Source organism: Ursus arctos, unplaced genomic scaffold (assembly GCF_023065955.2).
Source record: "Ursus arctos isolate Adak ecotype North America unplaced genomic scaffold, UrsArc2.0 scaffold_25, whole genome shotgun sequence".
Classification (NCBI taxonomy): Eukaryota; Metazoa; Chordata; class Mammalia; order Carnivora; family Ursidae; genus Ursus; species Ursus arctos.
Window position 1 is genome coordinate 13,969,760 of NW_026622930.1, and position 25,742 is coordinate 13,995,501.

The 25,742-nt window shown below is 48.9% G+C and overlaps 1 protein-coding gene across 29 annotated transcripts in view; it reads left to right on the plus strand.

Moving 5' to 3' along the window:
* The window catches only part of FOXN3 (forkhead box N3), a 384,586-nt gene that overhangs the window by 156,721 nt on the left and 202,123 nt on the right, over window positions 1-25,742 (plus strand). For 22 of the 29 annotated variants that reach the window (XM_048219823.2, XM_048219835.2, XM_044389973.3 and 19 more), the window contains one exon: window positions 8,875-9,431. In XM_048219823.2, coding sequence (XP_048075780.2) covers window positions 8,889-9,431 — 543 coding nt within the window. In that variant the 5' untranslated portion in view covers window positions 8,875-8,888. Of the gene's footprint in view, window positions 1-492; window positions 4,444-5,225; window positions 5,361-8,153; window positions 8,335-8,874; window positions 9,432-25,742 lie in introns of those variants that run through there. The other 7 variants (XM_057318328.1, XM_048219836.2, XM_044389975.3 and 4 more) reach the window with 4 other exon arrangements.

The following is a 25,742-nucleotide window of genomic DNA, read 5'->3' on the forward strand; positions in this document are numbered from 1 at the left end:
TAATGTAATGGGTGCTCATGGTAGAAAATTTGGAATATAATATAATGAAAGAAGCAGGCCAAAATAATTACCCCATAACTCTGCCACTGAGGGGGGATCACTGTTATAATATTTTAGCATATTTTATAATTCTTGAAAACACATTTAATAAAACAATCTTTATTCCCTTTTCTAGGGATCATGGTCTTGCTTTCTCAATAGTTTCCCAAAGAGTTTTCCAGTGAGTTTCCCAAAACTCATCTTGAATCCACAATTCCATTCTTTTATTTTTTTTTTTAATTTTTAAATTATTTATTTATTTTAGAGAGAGAGCACGAGTGAGGTGGGGGTGGTGGGGAGGGGCAGAAGGAGGGAGTCTGAAACCGACTCAGTGCTCAGCGAGGAGCCCCATGCAGGGCTCGGTCTCACCACCCTGAGATCATGACCTGAGCCGAAACCAAGAGTCAGGTGCTTCACCAACCGAGCCCCCCAGATGCCCCCACAATCCTTTTTTTTTTTTTTTTAACAAAATTGAGATGTATTTGCCATACGATGTTGTGTGTAAGTTTAAGGTGTACAACATACAGATTTGATACACTTATATTACAATATGATTGCCGCTGTCACATTAGCTAAGACATCTATGGTGTCCCATTATTATCATTTCTTCTAGTGTTGAGAACAATTAAAATCTAGTCACTTGGTTTAAATGTTTATAATACAGTTTCTTGTTGAAAATCACTGTACTGTGTATTAGGTCTCCGGGACTTATTTATCTACTAGTTCCAAGCCATTCTTTTAAAGCATATTTCTGATAGTATAACGTCTGCACTCAAAAATACTCAATGACTTCCTCTTGCCCTTTGAATTAGTGCGTATAAATTGCTCACCTTAGCATTTAAAGAGGTTGGTCATATTATGTTACCACTCTTACCCACTAACACGCATGCTCCGTAAGGAACAAAAAGCCTTGTATCTCTGCACCTTACACAATGCTATGTACCTGGTAGGTACTCAGTAAATATTTGTTCAAGGAACGAATGCATCTTCTAATACGATCAAGTCATATTTGATAAATACGTGTGCCATTCATTTCTCTTACCTGGAACAGCAGCTCCTGCTCCCACCCAAAATGTACATGCCTGGAACCCATCCTAGAAGATTCTGACCCATTAGGTGTGGCTTGCTGGGTATCCGCAATAGGGCTCAGGGCTCTAACGTGCCTTCCCCATTTCCACAGGTCAAACACCATCCCATCTTTACTAGATATCCTCCTTCTAAAGTCATCCCAGTCCTGGTGTGCCTGATGGTTCTACCATGCCCATGCCTTGGCTGACAGGAGGGAGTGGGCAGAAAGGAAAAGTCACCTAAGTCAGGCTAAGCCAATCAGGTTCTAGACCTGGTATAGACCGTGGCGTGGAAACAGGCAGTCTGAAGGTGGTGGGTGCCGAAAGTCAGAAGGTTCGGACTTGGTGCTAGCAGCCACGTGTGGTCGTAAGTGAGCAGAGAGAGCCAAGCTGTCGGGAGGAGAGTGGCATAGATACGTAGAGGGAAGTAGGAAAGACAGTGTGGTCTCAGAGGGAAGAGGAGGAGAAAGTGCCTGACGACGCCCCAGTTCGGAGAAGCCCAGCCGTGCTGGCTGCCCTGGGTTCCCGCTCATGAGTCCTCTTCGCTGGAGTCAGCTTGAAGGACCCAGGAGACCATCTTGGCAGGCAGATTCCTCCTCGTATATGAAAGTCCTCAGTCCTCCCCCCTGCAGTGGCCTCTTACTGCTCATCTCTTCAGGTGTTACTTCGTCAGCGGGGCTGGGAGGCGTCACACTGAACGATTCCACAAATAATCATGTTGGCCAAAGAAGCAGTGATGGGGAGAGACGCTTTCATGTTGCTGGGCAGAGAAGCATGTTGGAGAAGGAGGAAGAAGACATCAAGGGGAGAGGCTCTCCTCTGCACACAGGAGGAACCTGACTTGGGGACCAGATGGGTGGAGTCCAGGTCTTCCTCGACAGACACACGTGTGCGTCGGGCCTGTGCCCGGAGGGGGCTGTAGAATGGTGCCGCATCTCCCCAGCCGGGAAATAAGAGTTGCCCACAGTGAATTCTGGGGCACACGCAGGATTCCGCTGTAAAACGTGTTTGTAGAACAATGGCTTAAACAGCTCCGCTTGTTTTTTGGAGACTTCTCAGGGTCTAAGGCACAAGGGTACTCTGAAAGTTCAGGAAGGGTATTGAACTTGGAGCCGTTCCAGACTTTGGCCCCTGCAGCCTGTTGTCAGGGAGCATCTTTTGGAGCTGGGCTTCTGTGGAATTATAAGTGGAAAGGGGCCACACCAAGCCTTGCTTTGGCTTTCAGCAAATATGTGGACCCCCCACTTAAGACCGACAGATAGGCTGATGTGTGTAGCCCGCTGTCCACATCAGGCAGGGCTCGCCCCCCACTTCCTCCTCAGGCTGACGTCTCTTGCCACATCTCCCATGACAAGTGGGAGAGAGACACTGAGGAATACAGATGGTCCTTGATGTATCATAGTTCGACATACGATTTCTTGACTTTATGACGGTGCGAAAAGCGATACACATTCGGTAGACACCAGACTTCAGATTCGGAATTTGGATCTTTCCCAGAGCTAGTGATACACTGTCCGATCCCCTCTCGGGAGGATGGGCAGCAAGCCTCAGCTCGCAGTCAGCCACGCGGTCACCGGGTCAGCAGCCCCTACGCCCACAGCCGTTGTGCACCCATACAACCATTCTGTGTTCCACTGGCACAGCTGTAGTCAGGAGGTTACCTGAGCTGCTCGACACGCGTGTTCGGTGATTCGGCCCAGCTGCAGGCTGATGTAAGCGTTCTGTGCACGTTCCAGTTTAGCTAGACGGAGCTGTGGTGGGAGGTGGGGTAGGTGTTTTAAATGCATTTTCGACTCACAGATATTTTCAACTTATGATGATGAGCTTCTTGGGATGTAAACCCATGGTAAATAGAGGAAAGTCTGTACGTTTGAGAAGGGAAGAAACTGAAAACACGCAGAAGGAAAGAGGCAGGCTAATAAAGGACAGCTTACCTCACCATACTCCACCCTCTACTTAGGGCTTCTCCTGACCCAAGGCTTGTCTGTTTCAAAGGCGTTGTTCACCTACATGGCTGGTTTGGACACTGGAGGCTAAACAGCTCGCACAGAGAATTTTAAGAATGACATATTCTCTGTGCTTGAACTCTGAGGACCAAGAAAGAACTGGAGTGAAAATTAACATGCGTCTTCTCTTACTGTAAAGAGATTTCTAGCTGTGGTGGGAGTGTGGTTGGCCATGGCGAGAGTTGGGAGCTGGTGATGGAAGGCGAGTATTTCTTCCTCTCCGGGTGGGCAAGGGGGTTTTGGACAAAGGTCTCTGGCCTTGGTTTCTTTGATGGGAAATTCAGCCCGCTCGACGGATACGCAGAAGGAGGGTGCCACCTCACTTGACTGATGTCCAGTCGTCCTTTTGTCACCAGTTCTGATGCTTAGAATCTCTGGCATGAGGCTTCAGAGCTGTCTCTCTCACCTTACACCTTTTGCTTGGTGAGTTTGGGTAGGTCACATCAAGTGCTCAGTAATTAAAAGGGGTGGGGCTGGCTGACCTCCAACCGCCCTGGGGCTTCCACCTTGGAGCCCTCTCCTGGGTGGGATTTGCCCTACCACTGGTAAGTAGGAAGGCCTGTGGTGAGTGTCCTTGCTGAAGACTTGCCACCCACCGCTTTGAAGCGAGGTTAGAAGGAATGACTCCCAGATGGATTGGGGTTTCTTTATTTTGGGGGGAAAAAAGAAATTCAGAAGCCCTGTGGGATTGTTCTCCCCTTTTGGCTAGGTTAAAGGGTACTGCAAACTAGGGGGCTTTCTGAGGGAGATCACTCTGGGTCTTCTCACTGGTTTTTCTGTAGTTTTCAGACAGCTCAAAATGGCCGGTCCACTGGCTCAGGTGGGTTGAGGTGGGGGTGACGGGAGTTGTCACCTGGGCTTCACTTCTGTGGAGGAACCTACTGATTGGGCTGCGTGCGAGTGGTGTGCAGTCATATTTTTATTTGTGTCACCACCAGGGTGTCCTGTTGGACTCTCCTTTCATCCTCTCCCAAGGCAGCTGGTTGGTGTGGCTTTAGCAGTGGGTGGCCCTTCTTTGGAGGATCCTAAAGACTTGGAGTGGTGGCCGCGCCGCTGGTCGCTGGGTGGCCGTGCGAATTGTGTCGGGTTCTTGAGAACTCAAAATGTGGAGATAAGGCTGGTTTTCGCTCGAGGTTGTTAAGTCGGTCGCCGCGGAGCCTTCCGCACTGGAGAGGCCCTCCCGGCGTGGCCTCCAGGACGGGCCTCTCGCTTGGTTGTCTGTAATGGCCACCCTCCCTCCCTCCGCAGACACGCGCCGGCAGACGACAGGAGGAGCGGCCAGCGGGGCGGGAGGCTGCGGTGCCTTTGTGCCTTTCCTCCCGGGGCTCGAGGTGGGCGCTGGAAGAGGGCTGGGGACTGCCCTGGGAGCCCCGCCAGGACGCTAGTTGGGGAGAAGTGGAATCTCTTCTCCCCCTCGCAAGCCTCGCCCGCATCGTAATTCTTTTTATTTTTACTTTCGAGCCTTGTAAGGCATGCGGATGGGGTAGGAGCGTTCCGGCGACACGTTGCCAGCGGCACAGCGCCGGCCCGCCCGCGTGGCCGGAGCCTGGGGAAGGGGCAGGCCGCGCGCCGCCCGCCCGCCCCGCCGCCTTCGGTCGCGGCCGCCCCGGGTCGCGGGGGCCCGCGCCGGTCACCCCCGCCCCGCGGCGGGAGGCGAGTCCGCGCGGCCCCCGCCGGCCTGGGCCCCGGCTGCGCCCCCCGGGGGGCGCCCGGGGTCGATCGTGGCGAGGGGGGCGAGGGCAGGGGCCGCCCCGCCGGGTCCGCACCCCGGGCCGGCGGCGGCCCGGCCCACGTTTTCCCTCTCTCCGGCTCCCTCCGCCCCCTCCGCTCCGTCCCTCCCCTCCGCGCCCCTCCCTCCCCGCGCTTCCCCTCCTCCTGCCTGGTCATGTGTCGCCTTTTTTTGTTTGCAGTGGAAACAATTTCTCGCCGCTCGGCGCGCCCCGGCCCGACGCGCCGCGGCGGAGGCGAGCGGGAGGCGGGACGGGGCGGGGAGAGCGGCGGGGCCGGCGGGAGGACGCGCGGCGCGCCCGGCGGACGCCGCAGGTCCCATGCCGCGCCGCGACCCCCGCGCCCCTGCCGCCCGCGCCCGCGGCCGCCCCCCGCCGCCCGCCGCCCTGGGCTCGCCGCGCCGCGCCCGCGCGTCCTTAGCCGGGCCCCCAAGCGATGCCCGCTGGGCGCCCGCGAAACTTTGTCGGCTCCCGCTGAAGGGCTGCGGCGCCCCCGCGCCCCCGCGCCCCGCTCCGGCCAGGTGAGTTTGCTCCCAGCTCCCGCCGGCGCCCCGGTGGGATTGGGGTGACTCGGGGCGGGGGCGCTCGTCTGAGGCTGTCCCGGAGGCGACCTCGCTGCTCTGGGCAGACGAGGGACTCCGCAGTTCCTGGGGGGAGGGCTTGGGGTAGGGGGGGCCCGACCGGGCGGGGAGACGGCAGCCCCCGAGCGGGGAAGTTGCCCGGTCCAAAGAGTTTCCTGCCCCGACGTGCAGGCTGTTTCCGTGCGGTGCCTCGATTTCCGAAAGACGCCCGAAAGGAGCAGAGTTGGTATTGTCCGCGGAGGACTGGAGCCCCGCCGTTCCGGGCCGGGGGAGGGGGTGCCGATCTAGGGGAGACCCCAAGATGAGAAACAGGCTCCTAACAAAGATGCCCCCTCCCCCCAAACTGTGCAGTCTTGGCACCGGCAGTGAGCGTCTCCCGAGACCCCCGAGGCCCGACCCCTCCTCACCCTGGCTCTCTAGGAAACCCTCCTCGGGCCCTGGAGAAGTTGGGGGGACGGCGGGCTTTTATTGATGTGTTTTTAAGGCTCGCCGCGGTGCGGCCAATAAAAGGTTTATGACATCTGACCGGCAGTGAAGGTATGCGAGCTCCCAATTGCCCAGTATACGGGGAGCAGAGCAGTTTCCTCGTTGCCTGGCAACGCCGCTGATTGACGCGGGACGCAGCCAATCGCCGCTCCCGCAGGTCCCCTTGAAATGTTTTTGACAAGTACAGTAGACGGGAGTGGAGCGCGTGCGTGCGCGCGCGCGCGCGCGGAGGGGGGTTACCCGGCCCCTCCAAACTCGCGACTGCCCTGCTCGGCTTGGAGAGGATTTCTTAACTTTTTAAAGTTCGCTTCGAACATCTGTTCAAAGCTGGGCCAGTAATGTATTTGTCAGTTATTTGGAAACCTTTTGATAGCGGGCAAGAAACTAGCTTTCCTGCTGCATTTTCTCCGTTGAAAAGCAAATAAGATAACAAAACACAGCAAGTCATATAAAAACAAAAAGAGGGTGTGTGTGTGGGGGGGGGGAATGTAACCAATAGCAAACCGAAAAGTTGTAAGGAGGTCACTAGTGAATAACTATTTGCGTAGCTGGTGGAGCAACCTTATTGGCAGCAGATTAAAAATGTTTGCTTAACTGCAGACTCACATGATCCGGATTCTCGCTCTCGCTCGCTCTCTTTTTTTTCCCCCTCTGAAATAGGGGGGAAAAAGATTTGGCAAATTATGTAGTTAGAGTATAATAATGGAAAACTCCTCAGCTGTGGTTTCTGGGAACTGTTTTTTAAAATGGAACTGTAGTGCTCAGCAGCTCTTGATACCGTTGCTATGAAAATGCTGGATTTATAGGGTTGCACTTAACAGTCGGAGAGCATGGGGGCACAGAAACACAAAGCAGACAGACGATTCAAGGGGTAGTGGACCCTGTCACCCTCTTCTCCACAGTGCCATTTTTCTAATAAAACCATACTGCTGGCAATGTTTGTTTAAAACAAAAGAAAACATGGAGTATAGTGTGTTAGTTCCTTTGGGAAGCTACTGACAAATAAGCAAATTGAAAAGAAAGAGCAGCATGTTGTCATAGCAACAGTGCAATTAAATTACTGTCAGCCATGATATAATTTTCCTGTTTGGAAGCTCAGGAGACGTAAAACTTTCATCTGGAGCTGAAGTTGACTTCGGTGGCTGGAGTATTCGTTCTGCTTTGTCCTCTACTGTGTGGATGGATGTTCCTGGTTATCAGAAACTTAGGGTTCTGTGATGAGATCTGGGGAAACTTGGAGAGAGACAAGCCTAGCTTTGATTTGTTCATAAAGAAGGTAAAAATATTGTCAGGTTGGTCTCTGTCATACCCCAAATCTAAAGATACTAGCTTATTCTTTAAATCGTGTCCTATACTTAGTAGATTCCTTGTTTGACAGAAGTACTTCTGTGGCTGGAGTTGAGGCACGTGAACTGCGCTGACTCTGTCAGACTTTGATGCCCATGGAAGTTTTCTCTCCTTGGAGCTGGGCAGCTCTCAGCAGCTGCGGAGAGCTTTCTCCCGCCTTCTGCCAGCAGGTTCCGTCTGTCTACCTCGTGATAGAGGGAGGGTGCTGCAGGTTTCAGGCACCCTCGGCTGGCCATTGGGTGCCTCACGTTATGCTTTCTAGAACCCTATTCTAGAGCTTCCCCAGCTGAAGTGGCAGTTACTTTCAGCACACTGTCAGTGGGCATTTAGAGCCTTAGAATGATCATGTCTGCTTTTGTGTTCATTCTTTTTTTTTCTAGATAGATGGCTTGATCTTCTTACTCAGGCGGAAGAAATAAAACAGACATGCTTCTTAAACCCAGCACATTGTGTGATTGCTACAAGCGGACAGTGGGAGACCTCTTTCATTATCTTTACTGTTCTATCTTACATTGAGTACTCGAGGGTTGAATGTGCTTTGTATCTATCGGGGTCATTCTGTTTGTGGACCTGCCACGTCCTCATTTTCTTTTCTCATCAGAAGTTGTACTCCCTGTTCTAGGTCATTGATAAAAATGGGGGTGGCATGTGTGGGGGATGCAGAATAGAGTTCTGTAGCAATTTTTGTTGCATTTACCTTCCAGTCTGGAAGCTGCCAGTTGCTCTTCTGACTTTTTTCACCAATTCTGATTTCAGTTCATGGCTTGTCTTCACATTCCCATTGATTTGTACGGTGCCCCAAGTTACTCACTTGTTCATTTGGGGTGTAGTGTCCCAATAATTGAATGTACTTTTTCCTCCAGTTCCAACCCACAGAATTCCTTGTTTACCACTCTTTAGACTTGCCAACTGTGATTAAAGTTGCAGAGTTTGGGGCCAAGGCTTGTGGAGGAAAGATACAAACATAAAACACGACCAATCAATGCAGCTGTGGTCAGAGTGTCAATTCTGGGGCGGTTGTCATGGTCTTCATGTGGAGACAGCTGAACTTAATCTGAAACACCTGGCCTTAAATTTACAGGTATTTTTCTTTGGTGGGGGAGGGAAGGATAAACCATGAGGCCTATAACCCCAAGTGACAGGAGTGGTGGGTGCTTTGCTTTTACTTTGTAGTGTTTATTGTGAGGCTTGAAAGAATTTTACCTGTGTATACATTCATATTTTGAGGAGAAACTGAGGCACCAAGAAATAACTGATTATTATCAGTGGGGTGCAGTGATAATATAATGGTAATGTAAATCTGGGAAGAAAGCTTTGTAGATTTTCCTGTTCTTTTCATGATGCATTTGCATATTAAAGGCACTGTAAATATTTCCAGTCTCATTGTGTTTAAGAGACAGTCGCTGGGCTACGTGCACATGGACTGATTTTACTTTATTAGTGCATCTGTGTGTGGTGGAGCGGTGGGTCTGTGTTACCCAGTGTGGGAGCCAGCCCGTTGGGCCGGGGGTCCATAGAGGCGGCAGGGGTGGGAGATGGGCTCAGAAGAATTAGGAGGGCACAGCTGCCTCTGTGTTTTGGGTTTCCCCAACTCATCTTTTCTTTGTAATGTGTTTACCAGGAGCCTTCACATAAATGGGTCCAGTCATGCCTCCCAGTAAGAAGCCAGAAAGCTCAGGAATTAGTGTCTCCAGTGGGCTGAGTCAGTGTTACCGGGGCAGTGGTTTCTCCAAGGCCCTGCAGGAGGACGATGACCTCGACTTCTCTCTGCCTGACATCCGATTAGAAGAGGGGGCCATGGAAGATGAAGAGCTGACCAATCTGAACTGGCTTCACGAGAGCAAGAACTTGCTGAAGAGCTTTGGGGAGTCGGTCCTCAGGAGTGTCAGCCCTGTCCAGGACCTGGACGATGACACCCCTCCATCCCCTGCCCACTCTGACATGCCCTACGATGCCAGGCAGAACCCCAACTGCAAACCCCCCTACTCCTTTAGCTGCCTCATATTTATGGCCATCGAGGACTCTCCAACGAAACGCCTGCCAGTGAAGGATATCTACAACTGGATCTTGGAACATTTTCCGTATTTTGCAAACGCACCTACCGGGTGGAAAAACTCAGTGAGACATAATTTGTCTTTGAATAAGTGTTTTAAGAAAGTGGACAAGGAGAGGAGTCAGGTAAGCCCTCTGCGTCTGGAACTCACGTTTTTCTTTTTTGAATGTGTTATTTCTCCCCATGGAAAAAAAATGTTAAGGGATGTAAATTCACCACACCGAAGTAGCAGTTATAAATGAGTAATTTTATTTCATTTATTTGGTTGCAAAGAAATTCCTTTGCCTTAAACATATTAGTTGAAGCATGTTTTTGGTGTTCGTGCCGGATTGAGGGTTTCCCACTGTGGTATCCGAACATAATCACAAAACAGTGGTTTGCACGCTGGCTGGGTTCTTGGTATCATCCCACAGGGTGGGTGGGTCACTTTGGGTTTATGGTACAAACACAGGTCCGTATTCCAAGGACAGCCAGTAACCATGAGGTATGTGTATATACATTTGAGGAAAACTGCCACCCGGGATAAGAGAAAAATGGCATTTCTTTTCTTTCTAAGTAGTAACTTGGAGAGAGGCAGCCTCTCCAGGATTCTGGAATAAATGGACAGTAATGGACATTGGGAGGTGGCCAAACAGTATAGTCCAAGACCAGACAAAGAAAGACATGAATTGCCCAGGTGATCCTCATAGAATCATGTGTACCATTAAGTGGCCACTTCAAAACACCAGGTGTGAAAAATCAGGGTGGGCTGATTAGAGAGATGGGCTTCCAGAAGATTGAATTTTGACTGTAAAGCCTTCGTCCAGGTTTCCTGGCCTGCTGAAGTGAGATCGTTTCTGTAATATCATCATAAGTACAGTTGAAATAGAATTGACTGGTAGGGCTGGAATGCAGAGCTGTGATCTGACTTTGGAGTTCCAAAAACTAACGGAGCCACAGTTAAAACATAAGCTGGGAAACGTTCTCTCCACAAAGTTTTCACATTATTACTGTATTTTTCAGCCTTGTTTTTCGTGGTAGTGACATTGTGATGTGTAGCTGGGTGCCTGCTTTTGCCCCTTTTTGAAGTTCGGATGTGGGGTCACTGGCTGTGCATGTGTGTTGGGGCCTTTCTGTCCAGAAACATGGTCCTGTTTCCAGTAGAATCTTGAGCCCGAGAAAACTGCTCATCTTGGGCATGGAAAAATATGAATCAGAAGTGGCCATATTTCTCCTTGCTGCCACTGGACACGTTTGTCTGCAAATGCTGTTCTCCTGGAGTTTATGCTCAAGATGGGGAGTGGGCATGCAGGGTTTGAGGAGGGGGGTTACCTGGGAACACCAGGAAAGATGTGGACACTCAGGAGTTCTGCTTTGACTGCTGGTGTAGGCACACTGGATCCTGGGTCCAGCGTGCCAGTGCGAATAGTCCCCACGTCCTTCTTTTTACCTAACCATGACAATCGTGGGGTGCTGTTGCTGTCCCCGGGTGTCCTGCTCTCTTTCCTCCCCTCCACATAGCAGAAGGGGCATGAGGAGACCGACCTCTGGACTCGGCTCTGTTGACTGCTTTACCATCATTCTTGGAACTTGAAGAGAGTTCGCGGCACCCCTGTGAAGAACCAAGTGTGTGCTATTAAAAGTGTCTGTATAGGTGGGTCTTTGTGGTTAGGAGGGGAAAATCTTAGAAAGCAACTCCAGGATTAGAAGATAGTGAAGAAATTGCTGTCCAGGTCCCCCAAAGCCGCACGTCCCCGAGAAGGCAACGAACGGTGCTTTCCGCGTGGCGTGAGCCTGCCCTGCGTGCTCCTGCTTTCCTGCCCCTGTGTTTGCCACGAAGCCAGGACACATAAAGTAATTGAGCAAATGCTCACTCAGAAATATTCAACAAGAGCAACCCCAAAGTGTGCAAAGAGGCTTGGGAGGAGTATTCTTTAGCCCCCCGAGTGACAGGTAGTATTGGGCGGGGTGCGTGTGTTAAGGCACATGGGCAGGAGTGCCATCTCCCCCTTGTGTGCCCCCAGCCCCCACGCTGGGGGGTCGGGTGCTCCAGGGGTGACAGTTGTCATTCTGCATAAACACCGATACCACCTGTGGAAGGCTTGAAGGATTTGAGATTGTTAAATCTTATGAAATGTGCGGAGTTCTGGCTTCCTAGCCAGGCCGACCTGTACTGACATGTTTCTGATAGAATGCCAGTCAGTGTTGTGGTGGGGAGTTTGTTCCCATCATTTGTGATTTTATGAGAGCAGAGCCCAGGGTGTGAGTTTCCCCCCTTTTCTCCTCCCTTCTTGGGTTACTCCCAGGTCCTTCCAGGGCCCTGGAGCTGGCCCCTCCATTCGGGGTTGCTCCTCTGGACAGCTGAGTAAAGGGGAAGGCATTCTCCCTGACACTTTGCCCGGTGAAAGCCCCTTTGGCTGCACAGGTAAACTTGTTTTTTCCCCAGGGGATTTTACTTGGCGGTAGTTCCCCCACCAAGGTTGGGCCACCACCCAGTGACCAAGTGCAGCTGAGTGTTGGTGAGAAATAGGTTCGTTGAAGGGGAGAATGGAGGGCTTGCACGTTGTATTCACATTGTTTTCTTCTAAAAGTGTGGAACACTGTTTTAAGCTTGACGGAACTGAGAATGCAGAATCCGGTGTGGTCCTTGTCCCTGCGGGCTTGGAACACGTCCCCTGCTGGACACCTGCCTGCCTGGGATGTGGGAGAGGGATCTTACAAGATGCACCAGCAACACCCCGGGGCACTTCAAAGCCAGGAGCCTTTCCTGGCTCTGCCCTGGAGAGTCTCATTCAGTCGGTTTGAGGTGGGTTGGGGACAACTGGTGGTTCTGATAAGCTCCATGGGTGTTTCTGACTTGCAGCCAGATTTGAGAATCCCTGAACTAGATGCCCTCTTGGGTTCTTTCCAAAGCTGAGATTTCATCGGGAACGTCTCATGAATGAGTAAGTCGGGGAGAATAGACAGTTTTGCTTCCGTTTTCTCTTTCTCTCTTTTTACGTTTTATCTCTTACAAGACTTAGATACGTAAGGACTTAAAAAAGGACTGTGGAAGAGTTTTTTTTATTTTGTAATCCTGGAGAATTTCAAACATACATAGAGAGAGAGTAGTGTGATGAATCCCTATCGTCCCCATTGCCCATAACCAGCTCCAACAGTTAGCAAGGGGTTGTGGCTTCAGATCCTAGATCTCATGTCATTTTACCTTCCGCGTGCGGAAGAAAAATCGCCAGTTTTTACATCACTTCAATGCCAGCGTCACCCTGAGCAAAGTGAGCACTTCCTTGGGAACACCTAGTACCAGATCCGTATTCAGAGATCTCCGAGGATTTATAGAAGGTTTGATTGAATTAGGATCCAAACATGGTTCATGCCGTGCGGTTGGCTGTTAGGCGCCTGATGTCTGTGTTCGTGGACAGCAGCCCTGTGTCGTCTCCTTTCTGATGCCTTTTCCCGTCCTCTGAGCGTGGGGTGCCCCGCGTTCTGGTGGCTTCCTTTGGATTTCATTTAGCATGTTCTTCTATGCCCGTGTGTTTTCTTTGAAATGGAAGTAAGGCTGGATCACATTCTGGTTTTTCCCCCCCCAAGAATGCTTTATGGACAGTTCCTCTGTGTTCTCACATCAGGAAGGCTGGCTGGCCCTCCCGGGGTGCTGAGTGCGAGCTGTGGGTTCCCTCGGGATCGGCTGCTGCCATCTTTGCAAAGTTTCCCACCAGCTTCTCAGCTTAGCGTTTCTTCTGTGGATCAACCTTTGCCTGAATCAATCACAGTAGAGTTTCAAAGTCTGAGAATAAGTTTTATAGCCCCTAAATACAGATCTTAGTTAAGACTCTAAGATGAGCACATGCTAACCTCTCTGAGTACTTGTAAAGGAGAAGTAAAGTGCAGTGACTGGATTATAATGATTAGGTATGTGTGTTTCTATTTCTGTGCTTTTTCTTCGTACCAATTTAACAAAAAAATGTTGTCACAAGAGGGCTTATCAAGGAAACACTGTACAAAAGTATGTTTATTATATCCAGGGCTGAGTGTTTTATTTTTATTTTTTAAGTATTCTCTATGTGCAACGTGGGGCTCGAACCCACGACCCCAAGATTAAGGGTCGGATGCTCTTCTGACTGAGCCGGCCAGGTGCCTCTGGGGCTGAGTGCTTTAAATAGTTTTAGCTTATTAATATGGGCAACTTGTCTTGGTTGAAAGAGGAGCGGATTAGAAGCCAGGATACCTGGTTCTAGTTTTGATGCTGGTGCTGGTGGGTGTCTTGGCCTTCACATAGAAGCAGGAATTTGTAATTACTGGGCTTCTTAATTGGGGGTCTTTGGATATCAGAGGCTCTGCTGCAGACAGCCTGAAATTGTTGACTGCATGCCCCATGACTATGCATGTTGCATTTTCCTGGAGGATCCCAAGATTTTGTTCGTTTGGTTTTTAGATTCTTTAATGGAACCTCTGACTCAGGAAAAGTGAAGAGCCACCTGTATTTTGTAATAACAGTAGCAGACATAATATGGACACCCCTTCTTTGAACTTTCCGTATGCAGTATCCTGCTTCCTCACTGTAATCCTGTGAGGTAGGTCCTATCTTCCTTCTTAAAATAAGTGATGAGTTAAGCTCAGAGTGGTTAAGGGATTTGCTGGAGGTCACACAGCTAGTAAGTAGCAGAATAGGAACTCACCCTCACTTCCTCCAGTTTTGAAGGAAGGACCTTACGCTTAAATTAACCCGGGTGCTTGATTACACCTCCATAGACAGGCTATTGTAAATGATCTCTACATTCTTCCTCAAACCATTCTATGAGCACGAGTTAGAGAGAACTAAAATAACATCAGTCAACCCAGAATTCACTCTGGGGGTGCGGGATAGAGAAAGGTAAATATAGAGAAGCTTTTTGTGCTGTTGATTTGGGGCCAGATTCTGTCTTTGTCAGCAAATGGAAAGACGTGGCATCCACATGGAGCCTACCACTGCCCTCTCGGCTGCCTGCTTCCAGGATCTGTCCGATGCCCCCTCCACGGACCTGGCCCAAGTTCAAAGGCCCTTCTCTCTGCATAGACACTGTTTATACCAGCCCTCCCTCCCAGTTCCCAGCCCCCTTGATGTTTCGCTTCTCCATCCTAGTAGATGAGATCCTTTTTCAAAGGCGGTTTGGAAAGTGCGGTGGCACATCTCTTACATGGCAGGACACCCCCATATGCATAGTTGCCTCGAGTTCCCTCCTCTTGGTGATGTCAGCACAGTCAAGAGCATGTCCCTTTCCTGTGATGCTAGACAGTGTACCTGTTTCATTGATGGTCATTTTAGGAAGAAGAGATGACTTCTTTTATTTTGGATAAGTAATGCACTTTGAAGGACTGTGCAGTCTGGTTTTGATGGGGAAGGTCCTAAGAATCAATGTTGTTGGGTGGTGGGGCGTGCGGAGAATGTGACGAGGTGTGGAAGTTTTCCTCTGCGGCCTCTGGGCCGGTGACGACCCTGTTCATCCCTGAGTATGGGCCTAGCGCACTGCTTTCTGTTGTCTGTGCTGAATGTACACTTTGTTGCCTCAGAAGGTTGAGACTTCCAAGGTCTCCGAGGGGCTTGAAGTAAACATAACCCCATGCCGCAGGCCCTGGAGTAGGGAGCACTTCATACCAGTCCTCTGTCATCCAAGAAGTCTGTACCGCCCTTGGCCATGCTCTCCCATGGATCCCACCGACTCTGCTTCTTCCCGATTCTTCCAGGTATTAGATGCCCTGGCTGGGGGGGGGGGGGGGGGCATTTCTGTTGTCCCGATCTTGCCAGCTGTTCATTGTCTGCTCATTCATTCATTCGAAAGGCTTTTTAAAATACCTGTTATGGGGTCAGTTGCTGCTCTGCTCAACTGCACCAAGTGCTGAAAGGATAGAAAGGTGAATGTGTGGCCTGTGGTCCAGTGAGGCCGCCCCTCCCAAACTTTCCTCCTAGTTCCCCGCAGAAGCCCTTCCTTCCTCAGGGTCTCCTCCTTTTGCTTATCTGTTTCCTATTTCTCACATCGTTCTTTTCTGGCCCTTCTGTTTCAAAGATAACCTGCTTTTTCAAGTCCTTCCACAGTGACTCCTATTATTGACCTCGCTAAGGATCCCTACAAGTGTTCTGGAAAGCTTGGGTCTTCTGGAGTTGAGGGCCCCATTAGTGTCCAGAAGCTTTCCCCATGGATGGTTCAGAAAATGTTGCGTTTCCTTTGGGAGGGCTTCATGGTACCTGGTAGGTCTTTGGGATGCTTCTTCATTGATGTACGGCCTGGATATCCAAGCAGCAAGAAATTGCTCTCAGAACCTCCCCCGTTGAGCTGAAGAGGCTTTGGGATTTCCCTTTGAAATCACTTTAGCTGCAGGATAATTCTCTGCAGTAAATAATATGGGAAGTTGGCACACTGACCTCCTATTTGAAAGTCATGGGTTTTGCTTCTTTCACAAACAGTGGTGGGTTGTTCGGATTAATCCATACTCTCTCACGGAGCCCTTGGTCATCTTGATGCTCTTAAGTTTTGGCAAGGTGATGGCAGATCTTAGATTTTATAGAAAACTCCACCGTCTTCCCAGTGGACATTTTTGCACTTGGAACAGGTGATTCTGTATTTTTAAAAGGCTAATGTAATGTTTGTGTTGATGATACTGTGGTTTCTTCGGCAGGTCTTTTGTTTATGGATTTTGGTTCCAGGGTCTCCTTCCAGTATCTTATTCCCATTCCCTACTCTTGTCACTTATTTGCCGCTTGTATCAATGAATACATCTCACCAGCCCTGTGAGGGTTTATCTTTTGGCTGCCATTGGTTCAACACGGGCCTGAAGCTACTGTCAGAACTTAGCAAGTTGTTCTGTGGGGTGCTTCCGTATTAGGAGGCCGTCAGTCTCTCTTTACCTGTGATTTTAGAGATACCACGGGCCCCTGCTTATTAGTTTATTCAGTAGAATTATTTGGTAATGTGAAAGGTTACGTTAAAAAGTGAGATTTAGTTCTTGCCTTTTAAGAGTGTACATTGCAGGGAGACAGGAGACATAATAAAAAATGAAAAGGAATAAACCACCACAAGTATGGGAAGCACGCCAGGCAGATCAATAAGTGATAGGTAGTTGTTTGAGGTCAGAGAAGCTTCTCTTCCCTAAAGTGGGGCATGTGGGTACTCTTCATGGGGGAAGCACTCGACTGAATTCACAAAGCATTCTTCTGGTGTGGGAATGAGCACGGGACCTCCAAGAATGGATTAGTTAGGGTGAGGTTTGACTATTTGTTCTAGAAAATCCAAACAACAGTGAATTAAACACGCTACAAGTGGATTGGTCTGTCACATAAAATAAGTCTTGAGGAGTTGGACAGAGACCCACATTCCATCTCTCTGCTCTTCCCAGTCCCTGCTGGTTTCCATTCTCAGAGCCTTCTCGTGGTTGCAGATGACATCCGCTAGCATGTTCTCCATTCAGGAAGTAGGAAGGGGTGAGCAGGGAAGGACCAGAGGGGGTCCCACTGAGTTAGCAGTTTGAGGGAGCTTTTTCAGAAACTCCACACTCTGCTTTCATGTCACTGGCTATGCTCTGGTCTCACATGGCTGCAAAGCAGGCTAAGAAATGTAGTCTTTTGGCTGGGCCCTTTGCAGTCCCAGATAAAACGCTGGTTGTGTTACTAAGCAAGCGTGGGATTTTCTGTCACAGAAGTCTAGAGGAGATGAATGTTGCTGGACCCAAGGGATGTGTTGGAACGGTGTCAGGGAAGAGGAAGGAGAGAGATGGGTGGTCAGAGAGGTTATGTAAATAAGGGTAAGGAGTTGGTGGGGGAGCTAGGACGCCAAGGGGGAAACTTTAAATTGCTCTGGTAACTTCACTAAAGCCGAGATGCCGACCCATTTTTTTTTTTTTTTAACATAGCAGTTAACCAAAGTTTTGCTTCAAGATATTCTGGTTAAATTACATTTAATATTTTCAAAAGCAATAGCTTGATAGAGGTGAAGATGTAGTCTGTGCCAAGTATGATAAGAAGAAAAGCAAGGAAATGTATGGTTGAAGATAGCAGTGTGAAGTTGTCCTTTCAGTAATAACTTGGCGGTTTGCTGTGTGAGGTTACAGAGCGTTCCAGGAACGGGATGCAGTCTTTGACGTGTGTGCATGCACGCGCTCGCGCTCCCGTGAGCTCCGCAGGAGACCAGTAAAGACAGGCGGAGAGATTGTGCTGCGTCTCAGGGGAGAGGCTCTCCGGTGACCCTTCGGTCTCTTCCCCTCGTCCCCACAGGAGAGGTGGGGTTCCGCTCTGCACCCAGTGGGCTTGAGTTCGGGGTGCCTTCCGTTCGCTGGAGCTCTGTGACGTGCCTCGCAGAGGCTGTGTCTGTGCTCCTCCAGGGACAGCACCGATAAGTGATTTAACTAATGTCATTAGACAGAAAACAGTCAGCTAGCAGAACGTTCGTACGCTTTGTTTTAGAAAAAAAAGGCCAAGTCGCATGAGTGCTACTCTCATCGTGGCTCTAGTGGAGGGAAAAAGCATCCAGGGTCTCCTGAAATCAGAGTACCATAGTGTGGCCCAGAGCAGCGTCCCACGAAGGACTCTCGGAATACTGCATGGGATGCCCGGTTCTTTCCAGTGTCTTCCACGGATGCAGTCATGTAAAGTGAGAACCTGTGTTTGTAGCCACGATTCCGAGACCCTGCAAAGTAAAAATTAGACTCAGCCTTTACCACACAAAGTAGTTCAGTCCTTTTTGAAGCTTTTTTAGCAGTGGTCATTCATGCCACACATACATGTGGAGTGCCAGGCACAGTTTTGGGTGCTGAGGATATAGTGGTGACCTGTGATCGTTACCTGGCTGTTCTAGACTCTCCATAGGGCAGGGAGAAGGGGAGGGTGAGGCCCAGGTTAAACAGTAGGTCCATACGTGGACACATAGGTAGTCTGTCAGGTAGTGATACACACAGTGAAGAAAATACAACAGGATAATGTGCTGGAGAGGGGTGGGGAGGAGGGTGGGAGGCTTCCTGGAGGTGCTGATGGGGCCATGCCTTAAGTGGGAACAGGGTGCTACAAAGACGGGAACAGAGAGAACAGCAGGTGCAAAGGCCCTGAGGTGGCAACAGCTTGAATGTCCAAGGAACAGAAAGAAGGCTAGTAGAAAGTACATTAAAGAGGGAGAATGAGATGTTTTAAAGTGACATCAGAGAGAAGCATATATCCGGACTGGTTCCCGTGGTACAGGTTAGAGATGACAGAAACGATGCTGGCTTAGACCAGGATTGGGGTTTGCGGATGAAGGTTTATGGGCAACCTAGGGTTGGGAAGTCGGATGGGGTTAGAGCAAAAATTCTGGTTTGACTGTTAAATTTGAGGTGGCTTTTGAACATCTGAGTGGAGCTATCAGGTTGGAGGTTTGATATGTGAGTTTTGAGCTTAAAAGAGAAGTCAGAGCAGAGGTATGAATCTGGGACACATTAGCGCTTAGTTGGTGGAAACTAAAGAGGATTTCTGGATTATCTCTCCATCAGAAAGGAGGAAAAATCAAACCTCTATTTCAGTTCTTATTGAAAATTGTATTTCCATTACTGTTCGACTAGGGAGTTCATTTTGGGGTATATTCAGCATGGGGAATAAAAACAAAAGAGGTTCCTATGTAGAGGGAGAAATTCAGAATTATTTCAAATATAACTTACCTGTAGTTATTATAGTTCCTGCCTGTAGTTTTGCAGGAAGAAAACAAACCTTTGCTTTTTGTAATGAGGTGGTAATTTCTAAATGTGCTCGGGACTGGTGGTGTCTCCGATATGATGAGAGAAATGCACTCTAGTAAACATCCCATTTAGCAAAGCCCCCTAACCCATGACTTCCCTGAGTTCCCTGCCATCTGGTCCCTGGCTGGAGAGAGGAATTTTTCTTGTATATGTGTTTCCATAGCAACGAGTTTGCAGTTGATATGGAAAGTAAGCAGTTGCCTTAGCAACGGAGTTGCTGATGTGGTGGCTCCCCAGCTTTCAGGGAATGGATAAGCTGACCAAACTAGTTTAGATGCATCGTGTAGGGCACTGTAATGTAGGGCTGCACACGCTGGCCCTGCCCATGTAGGATCACTTCTGTTTTAAAAAGAGATCGCAGCCCCTCCCTCGGCCAGAAGGAAGCCTTACCGAGGTGATAAATCAGACAAAAGTAGCTGCTGTCAGTTGAAATAGATTATAAGAGGGATTTCCCGGTGGAATTTATTTAGCTTCTCTTAAAGGAGAATGTTGTAGTCAAGGCACATTTGGTTGCAAGGAAAAGAAAGCCACCCAGGTTGGCATAAGTAAAAGAGCGTTTGTCCCAAAGATATAATAATAAGTCCCACCAGGCGGGTGGTAAGGCGCAGACAAAGCACATCTCGGGTCCGCGGTGATTGGAACCGCTCCCTACGTCCCTCGGTGGCCACATGGGATGCTCCTCCCTGCCTTTCTGTGGGGATGTGTTCCACTCTCTCGTTCGCAGTCTGGCTTCCTCTGCGGCTCTTGATTTCTGCTTCTTGAGGCCCTTGGCTCGCTGTGGTGGAACTTGGGCGCCAGCCCCCTCGCTGTGATGCCTCCCGTGCCCAGCGACATCAGCCCCATCATTTCTCTGCAGTGTCTCTGTCATAGTTCCGGATACACGGACTTGGTCTTCCTGGGTTAGATGCTCGGGTCTGGTCAAAACAAGGGCGGGATGTCCTGAATCCAGGTCGCTGCTGGGATGCCCCTTCGTGTGGGCTGGGGCTGGGGCTTGAAACATGCCTGCCATGAAAAATTTTCTGGGAAGCGTTTAGTCTTTCAAAAACATTTCAATAATGAAAATAAAAATAAGAGGAGCTTTTGGGGCGCTTGGGTGGCACAGCAGTTAAGCGTCTGCCTTCAGCTCAGGGCGTGATCCCGGCGTTATGGGATCGAGCCCCACATCAGGCTCCTCCGCTATGAGCCTGCTTCTTCCTCTCCCACTCCCCCTGCTTGTGTTCCCTCTCTCGCTGGCTGTCTCTATCTCTGTCAAATAAATAAATAAAATCTTAAAAAAAAAATAAGAGGAGCTTTTGACTATTTTGTACTTTCTGTTTCCCTTTGTGTCTCCTCAAGACACTTATCCCAGGTGTTGGAGACGAATACACCAGAGAACTGTGGGACTGTCCCAAGGCTCCCTTCTGCTTCTTTATCATTGCTGTGGTGACTTCATCTTTCTTGCGTTTTGTTTCCATGGATTTGGGGCTGGCGTTTCCCAAACTAGCAAAGTTTTTCTTTGGTGGCTACTTCTTCCTGCCAGCTGCCCTCAAATTGCCTGTAATCACAGGGTTGAGTGATTACCCAAAATTATGAACTCTAGCCCCCTGTTCTAGACAGGAATAAATGTCAGCTATCCAACACAAGTTGTCCTGATTTTCAAGATCAAGAGATTGGGTAATGGTTCTTGCTAACCAGCCCATGTCATCACATTGTGATTTTCAACGTGGGGAAAAAATGTAATTACTCTGTGAAAGGACCGGCATAGACATACAGAGAGATTACCAGACTTTGGTGTAGTGGACCGGGCAAAGATAAAAAGAGACCAGGAAGGTTAAAAGTGGTATTTCCCATTTGCCAAGGGATTGACCAATGGCCAAGATTACATGGTTTGTTAATCCCAAGGAGAAAATGGCCCCTAAAGTTTGGTAGAACCATGGCGGGACTCCTAGAGATGACACAGAATTTCATTAGCTGGACCCTTCAGGAAGGCCAGAACAGCAGGGATGGATGGCAGGGAGAGAGGAGGTCACAAGGCACAAGGGTTAGCTTGCACATGGGTGGGGAGGGGGCAGGGAATGGGATGGGAAGTCATATGCGGGAGACCGAGTGTGCAAAATGGGAACTGATATTTTCACAGAGCCTATGGGGGGCTGTTTGGAATTGCATGAGGCATTTGTATCTATGACCCCATAGCTTTCCAACAACTGCAAAGTTGATATTATGTTCTTTTTACAGGAGGGGAAACTGAGGCTCAGAGAGATTCAGTGGCTTGCTGAGATGACATGACCAGATGTTGAACCAAAATTCTTCTTTGCTTTTCCTTTCCCCCAGTTGGCTGAAGCAGAGGGTTCCGGTAGGACAGAGAGGGACATAGATTTGGGAAGGTAGTTTGAGCTGGACTGTGGGGTTCTTGAGAGCCACACCCAGGAACTTAGACTTTGCTCTGAAGGCAGTGGGAAGCCCTTAGACATTTCTGAGCATGGGTGCCACATACACAAAGGTACAAAGCAGGAGCCTTAGAGGTTTGCGTAGCAGGCCTGTTCACCATGCGGAAGGCCACAGTTGCCCTGGAATGATTTTCTATAGACTTAATCAATGTGGACCAGATTTTTACACAAACCAAAAAAACAACAACAACAAAAAAACCCAATCTGCAACTTATTTTTCCAAAGTATTTCACTCTTATTTTTATTTAATGGATCCCGTTTTCATTGACCGTTCTTTTGTTTGTTGGTGTCACCCCTTCGATAATGTCCTGACCCTTCTGGAATTCATACAGCTCATAGAGGCATGAGATGAGTGACCCGCTCCCTCAACCCGGCCCTGTGGATTTGGTCATTTCGTGATGTTGGGGTAGAGTTTGCCCTCTTGCCGTTTGAGATGGTAAAGTCTTTTCCCCTTCGGCGTCGTAGGGAAGCACAGTAATATTAATCTTTTAGTTCTGTGGGGAAAAGGGGCCAAGTAGGTGATTCTACTCCTTCTTTTGTTCGTTTAACCACACTGAGTTCTTAGAACATGTGGACATGGGGGGCATAGAGAGGCAACACTGGGTCCTTGGGGGACACCTTGGGGTCACCCCTGATGCCTCCCTCTTCTTAAATCTCATACCCAGTTACACAGTCTCTTGATTCTCCCTCCTCCGTGTCCCTCTGGCTGTCCTGTTCTCTCTGATCTCCACAGCCGCTGGTCTTCACTGTTGGCTGGCAAGGCGTCCCAGGGGCCTCCCGATGCTTCTGTTCCTACTTACTGTCTCTCCTCAAGTCCATCTGATCGAGTGCTGCCAGAGGCTGCAGTACACAGACACGATGGTGTCCCAGCCCTTGTGTGGTTCCTGTTACCTCCGGTGGTGTGTCTCACAGTGTGGCTCTGACCATCAGCTTCAGAATAATCTGGAATGTTTATTAGAAGTGCAGATTTCTAGGGGCGCCTGGGTAGCGCAGACGTTAAGCGTCTGCCTTCGGCTCAGGGCGTGATCCCGGCGTTCCGGGATCGAGTCCCACATCGGGCTCCTCTGCTGGGAGCCTGCTTCTTCCTCTCCCACTCCCCCTGCTTGTGTTCCCTCTCTTGCTGGCTGTCTCTGTGTCAAATAAATAAATAAAATCTAAAAAAAAAAAAGAAAGAAATGCAGATTTCTGGGCCTTAGCCCAGGTTTCCTGAGAACTTGTCGTGCGGCTCCCTGGGAATCTGCATTTACGCAAGCTCCCAAAATGATTCTTTTTTACTCTGAAATTTGAGAAGCAGGGTTTATAAGGTCTGCCTTTCTAATGCTTTCTATCATGGCAGATTTCAGGACCGTATCATAACGGACTTCAGAATCCAATGTAGCTCATGGGAGTTGGCCCATCATGGGTATTATTCATGTGGGACCCTTCTTGTTCCATCCTTCTTCCCCTGGCCCCTTCCCACCCTCTTTGCTCGATTATCTAATTTTTTTGTTTAAAAGATTTTATTTATTTACTTATTTGATAGAGAGGCAGCCAGCGAGAGAGGGAACAGAAGCAGGGGGAGTGGGAGAGGAAGAAGCAGGCTCCGAGCAGAGGAGCCTGATGTGGGACTCGATCCCAGGACTCTGGGATCACGCCCTTGGCCGAAGGCAGATGCGTAACGACTGAGCCACCCAGGCGCCCCTCGATTATCTTATTTTTATTTATTTTTATTTTATTTTGTTATTTTAAAGATTTACTTATTTGAGAGAGAGAGGGAGTGTGCACGTGAGTGGGGGTAAGGGGCAGAGGGAAAGAATCCTGAAGCTGACTGAGCCGCCCAGCAACCCCTTGCTGGATTATTTTAAAGCAAATCCTAGAACCAAATCATGTCATGATGTCTACAGATATTTCAGAATGTATCTCTAATACATGAGAACTCATGAACACACACACACCCCTACAAAACCATTATCACTCCTAAAAACAAATGAACCATGATTCTGTACCGTCACCTAAAATCCAGTCCATTTTAGAATTTACCCGATTGACTGTTTTTAAAAAAAAAAAAAAAAAATTCAGCAGTGGTTTATTCAAATTAGAATCCAAAGCAGGTCCACATACGGCATTTCATTGATGTGTCTCCTAAATCTCTTTTTGATCTATGCTCCTTCCTCTTCTTTCCCCCCCACCCCTTAAAGGAAGCTGTTTTCCCTTTCATACTCTCCTCCGTCATTATTCTGATGTTCCAGTCTTTTTGCCTTATCCCAGGACTCCCTGTTCCACAAAGGCCATGTGCTCTGATGCTGATTGTCACTTGCATATGCTGTTCTCTCTGCCCAACATATTCTTCCTCCTCTTTTCTCCTCCTGATGCTGCATTCTCCACTTGGACGAGCCAGCCGGGCTGCACCTCTGCAAAACCTTCCCAGACTGCCCCTTCCCACTGTGGTCTCTGTTCTCCACTTTGCCTCTTATTTTGCATTGTGATCATCTCCTTCGTGTCTGTGCCTGCCAGATACTGTTCCCCTCTCACCTGTCTCCCCACCCTGAGATGCCGAACAAGGACCACGTGTTACCCATTTTTTTGCATCCCTGGGGGTGAGCATGTTGCCTGCCATGTGTTAGGTACTCTTGAAATACCTTATGAGAGAATGGGCAAGCCATCAGCCACCAATTCACGTGTTCATGAGAAACATAAGTTCAGCCTTTTGGAAATACTTGAGTCTTTCCTGTTACAATAAGGTTTGTGTACCCTGTATGAGTAGCTTTCTAATATATTTTTTTTCAGTCTAGTGTAAGACTGGGTTTGCCCACATAACTGCCTCCATCTCCCTTCAGTGGCCAGCTGTTGTGGCCATCACTACTACCCTCTTGTCAGGAATTAAGGAAAGGAAGAGAGTCTTTGCGTTGAACGTGCCGACCAAGGAGTGTTTTATAGTTGGGAGAGAGAGAGGTGGTTCAAGCCATACAACAGAGTTGAACCTGGCCCCAGGAAATTCACTTAGTCGTTTGTAATACCCAATAGTCCGTCACTTTTGTGAGAGTGAATCTGAGCACGACAGTTTTTCTTCCCTGTTGGTGTTCCCTGAACTCTTAGAGATTTCTTCCCTGGGATCCGAGAAGGCCATGTTGGATTGTAGAAGACTCTAAGGTCCAGACAGTGCAAGTGATGGGCTGAAAATCCATATATCTGGGTGAAGAGCCCAGGTCCACTGCCTCTGGTGCTCTCCTCTGCATTCTTTCACTGCTTCACTCATGCCTTGAGATTCTGATTAATTGGAAACGGACATGAACTTATGCCATTTACATGGGATTTATTTTCCTTCATGTGTCTTGCTTTGAGTCACTGAGTGTACTAAATTTTTTAAATAGATGATGTATCATTTCTGTTCATGACCTTTGAAAATAGGCTCAAAGCTATCACATTTTTTGTTTCATTAACTACTTGGACTATCCTTGAATGTTAGTTTTTGAATGAATCTGTGGATACTGTTTGAGTTACCTGCTAATTCATAGTCTAGCCATTGATGAAATCCACACAGATCCTTCCTGGTGAGCAAAGGACCCGATCCTGTGTGTTGATAAGGTATTACGTGTAGGGAATGCAGATTGCCCAGAAGCGCTGACCAGTGTAGTTGGAGGACTGTGGGAACATTTTTTATTTGAAGATCTGTTATGATTAACTTTATATTCATTATCTCTGGGCTGTTTTTGACTTATGTTTTTTTTTCCCCTAAGATTTATTTATCTTAGCATGCACGTGCATGAGTGGGGAGAGAGGCAGAGGGAGAGTCTTAAAGCAGACTCCGTACTGAGTGTGGAGCCCGACACGGGGCTGGATCCCATGACCCTGAGATCATGACCTGAGCCAAAACCAAGAGTTGGATGCTTAACCGACTGAGCCACCCAGGCGCCCCTTGACTTATGTTACAGGCCTTCTCCCCCATCCTTATAGATCAGTTTGTATCTAAGTGGGTTGTTTCTCTGAAATAATATTAACAAGCAGTAAGGTAATGATTCCACTTCAGTATGGTGTCTGGAACTTCCTTATAACTCATTCATTTAACAGATGTTGATTTCATGCTTATAAACAGGCTTTGTGTTAGGTGTCAGGAAAACGAGGATGATTTCAGTCTAGTGGGAGACATGAGCATGTAGGGGATACACCTACAACATGGCCTGTGACATCTGTGTGAGGTGCTGTGGGAGGGCAGGCGAGGGGGGGACTGCTGCCTCTTCATTTTTATATGAATCGATGGCAGGGTTTCTGTTGTGTACAGAGAGGGTTCATAGGGAGAGAGCTTGGAAAGTGCACAGAGCGCTG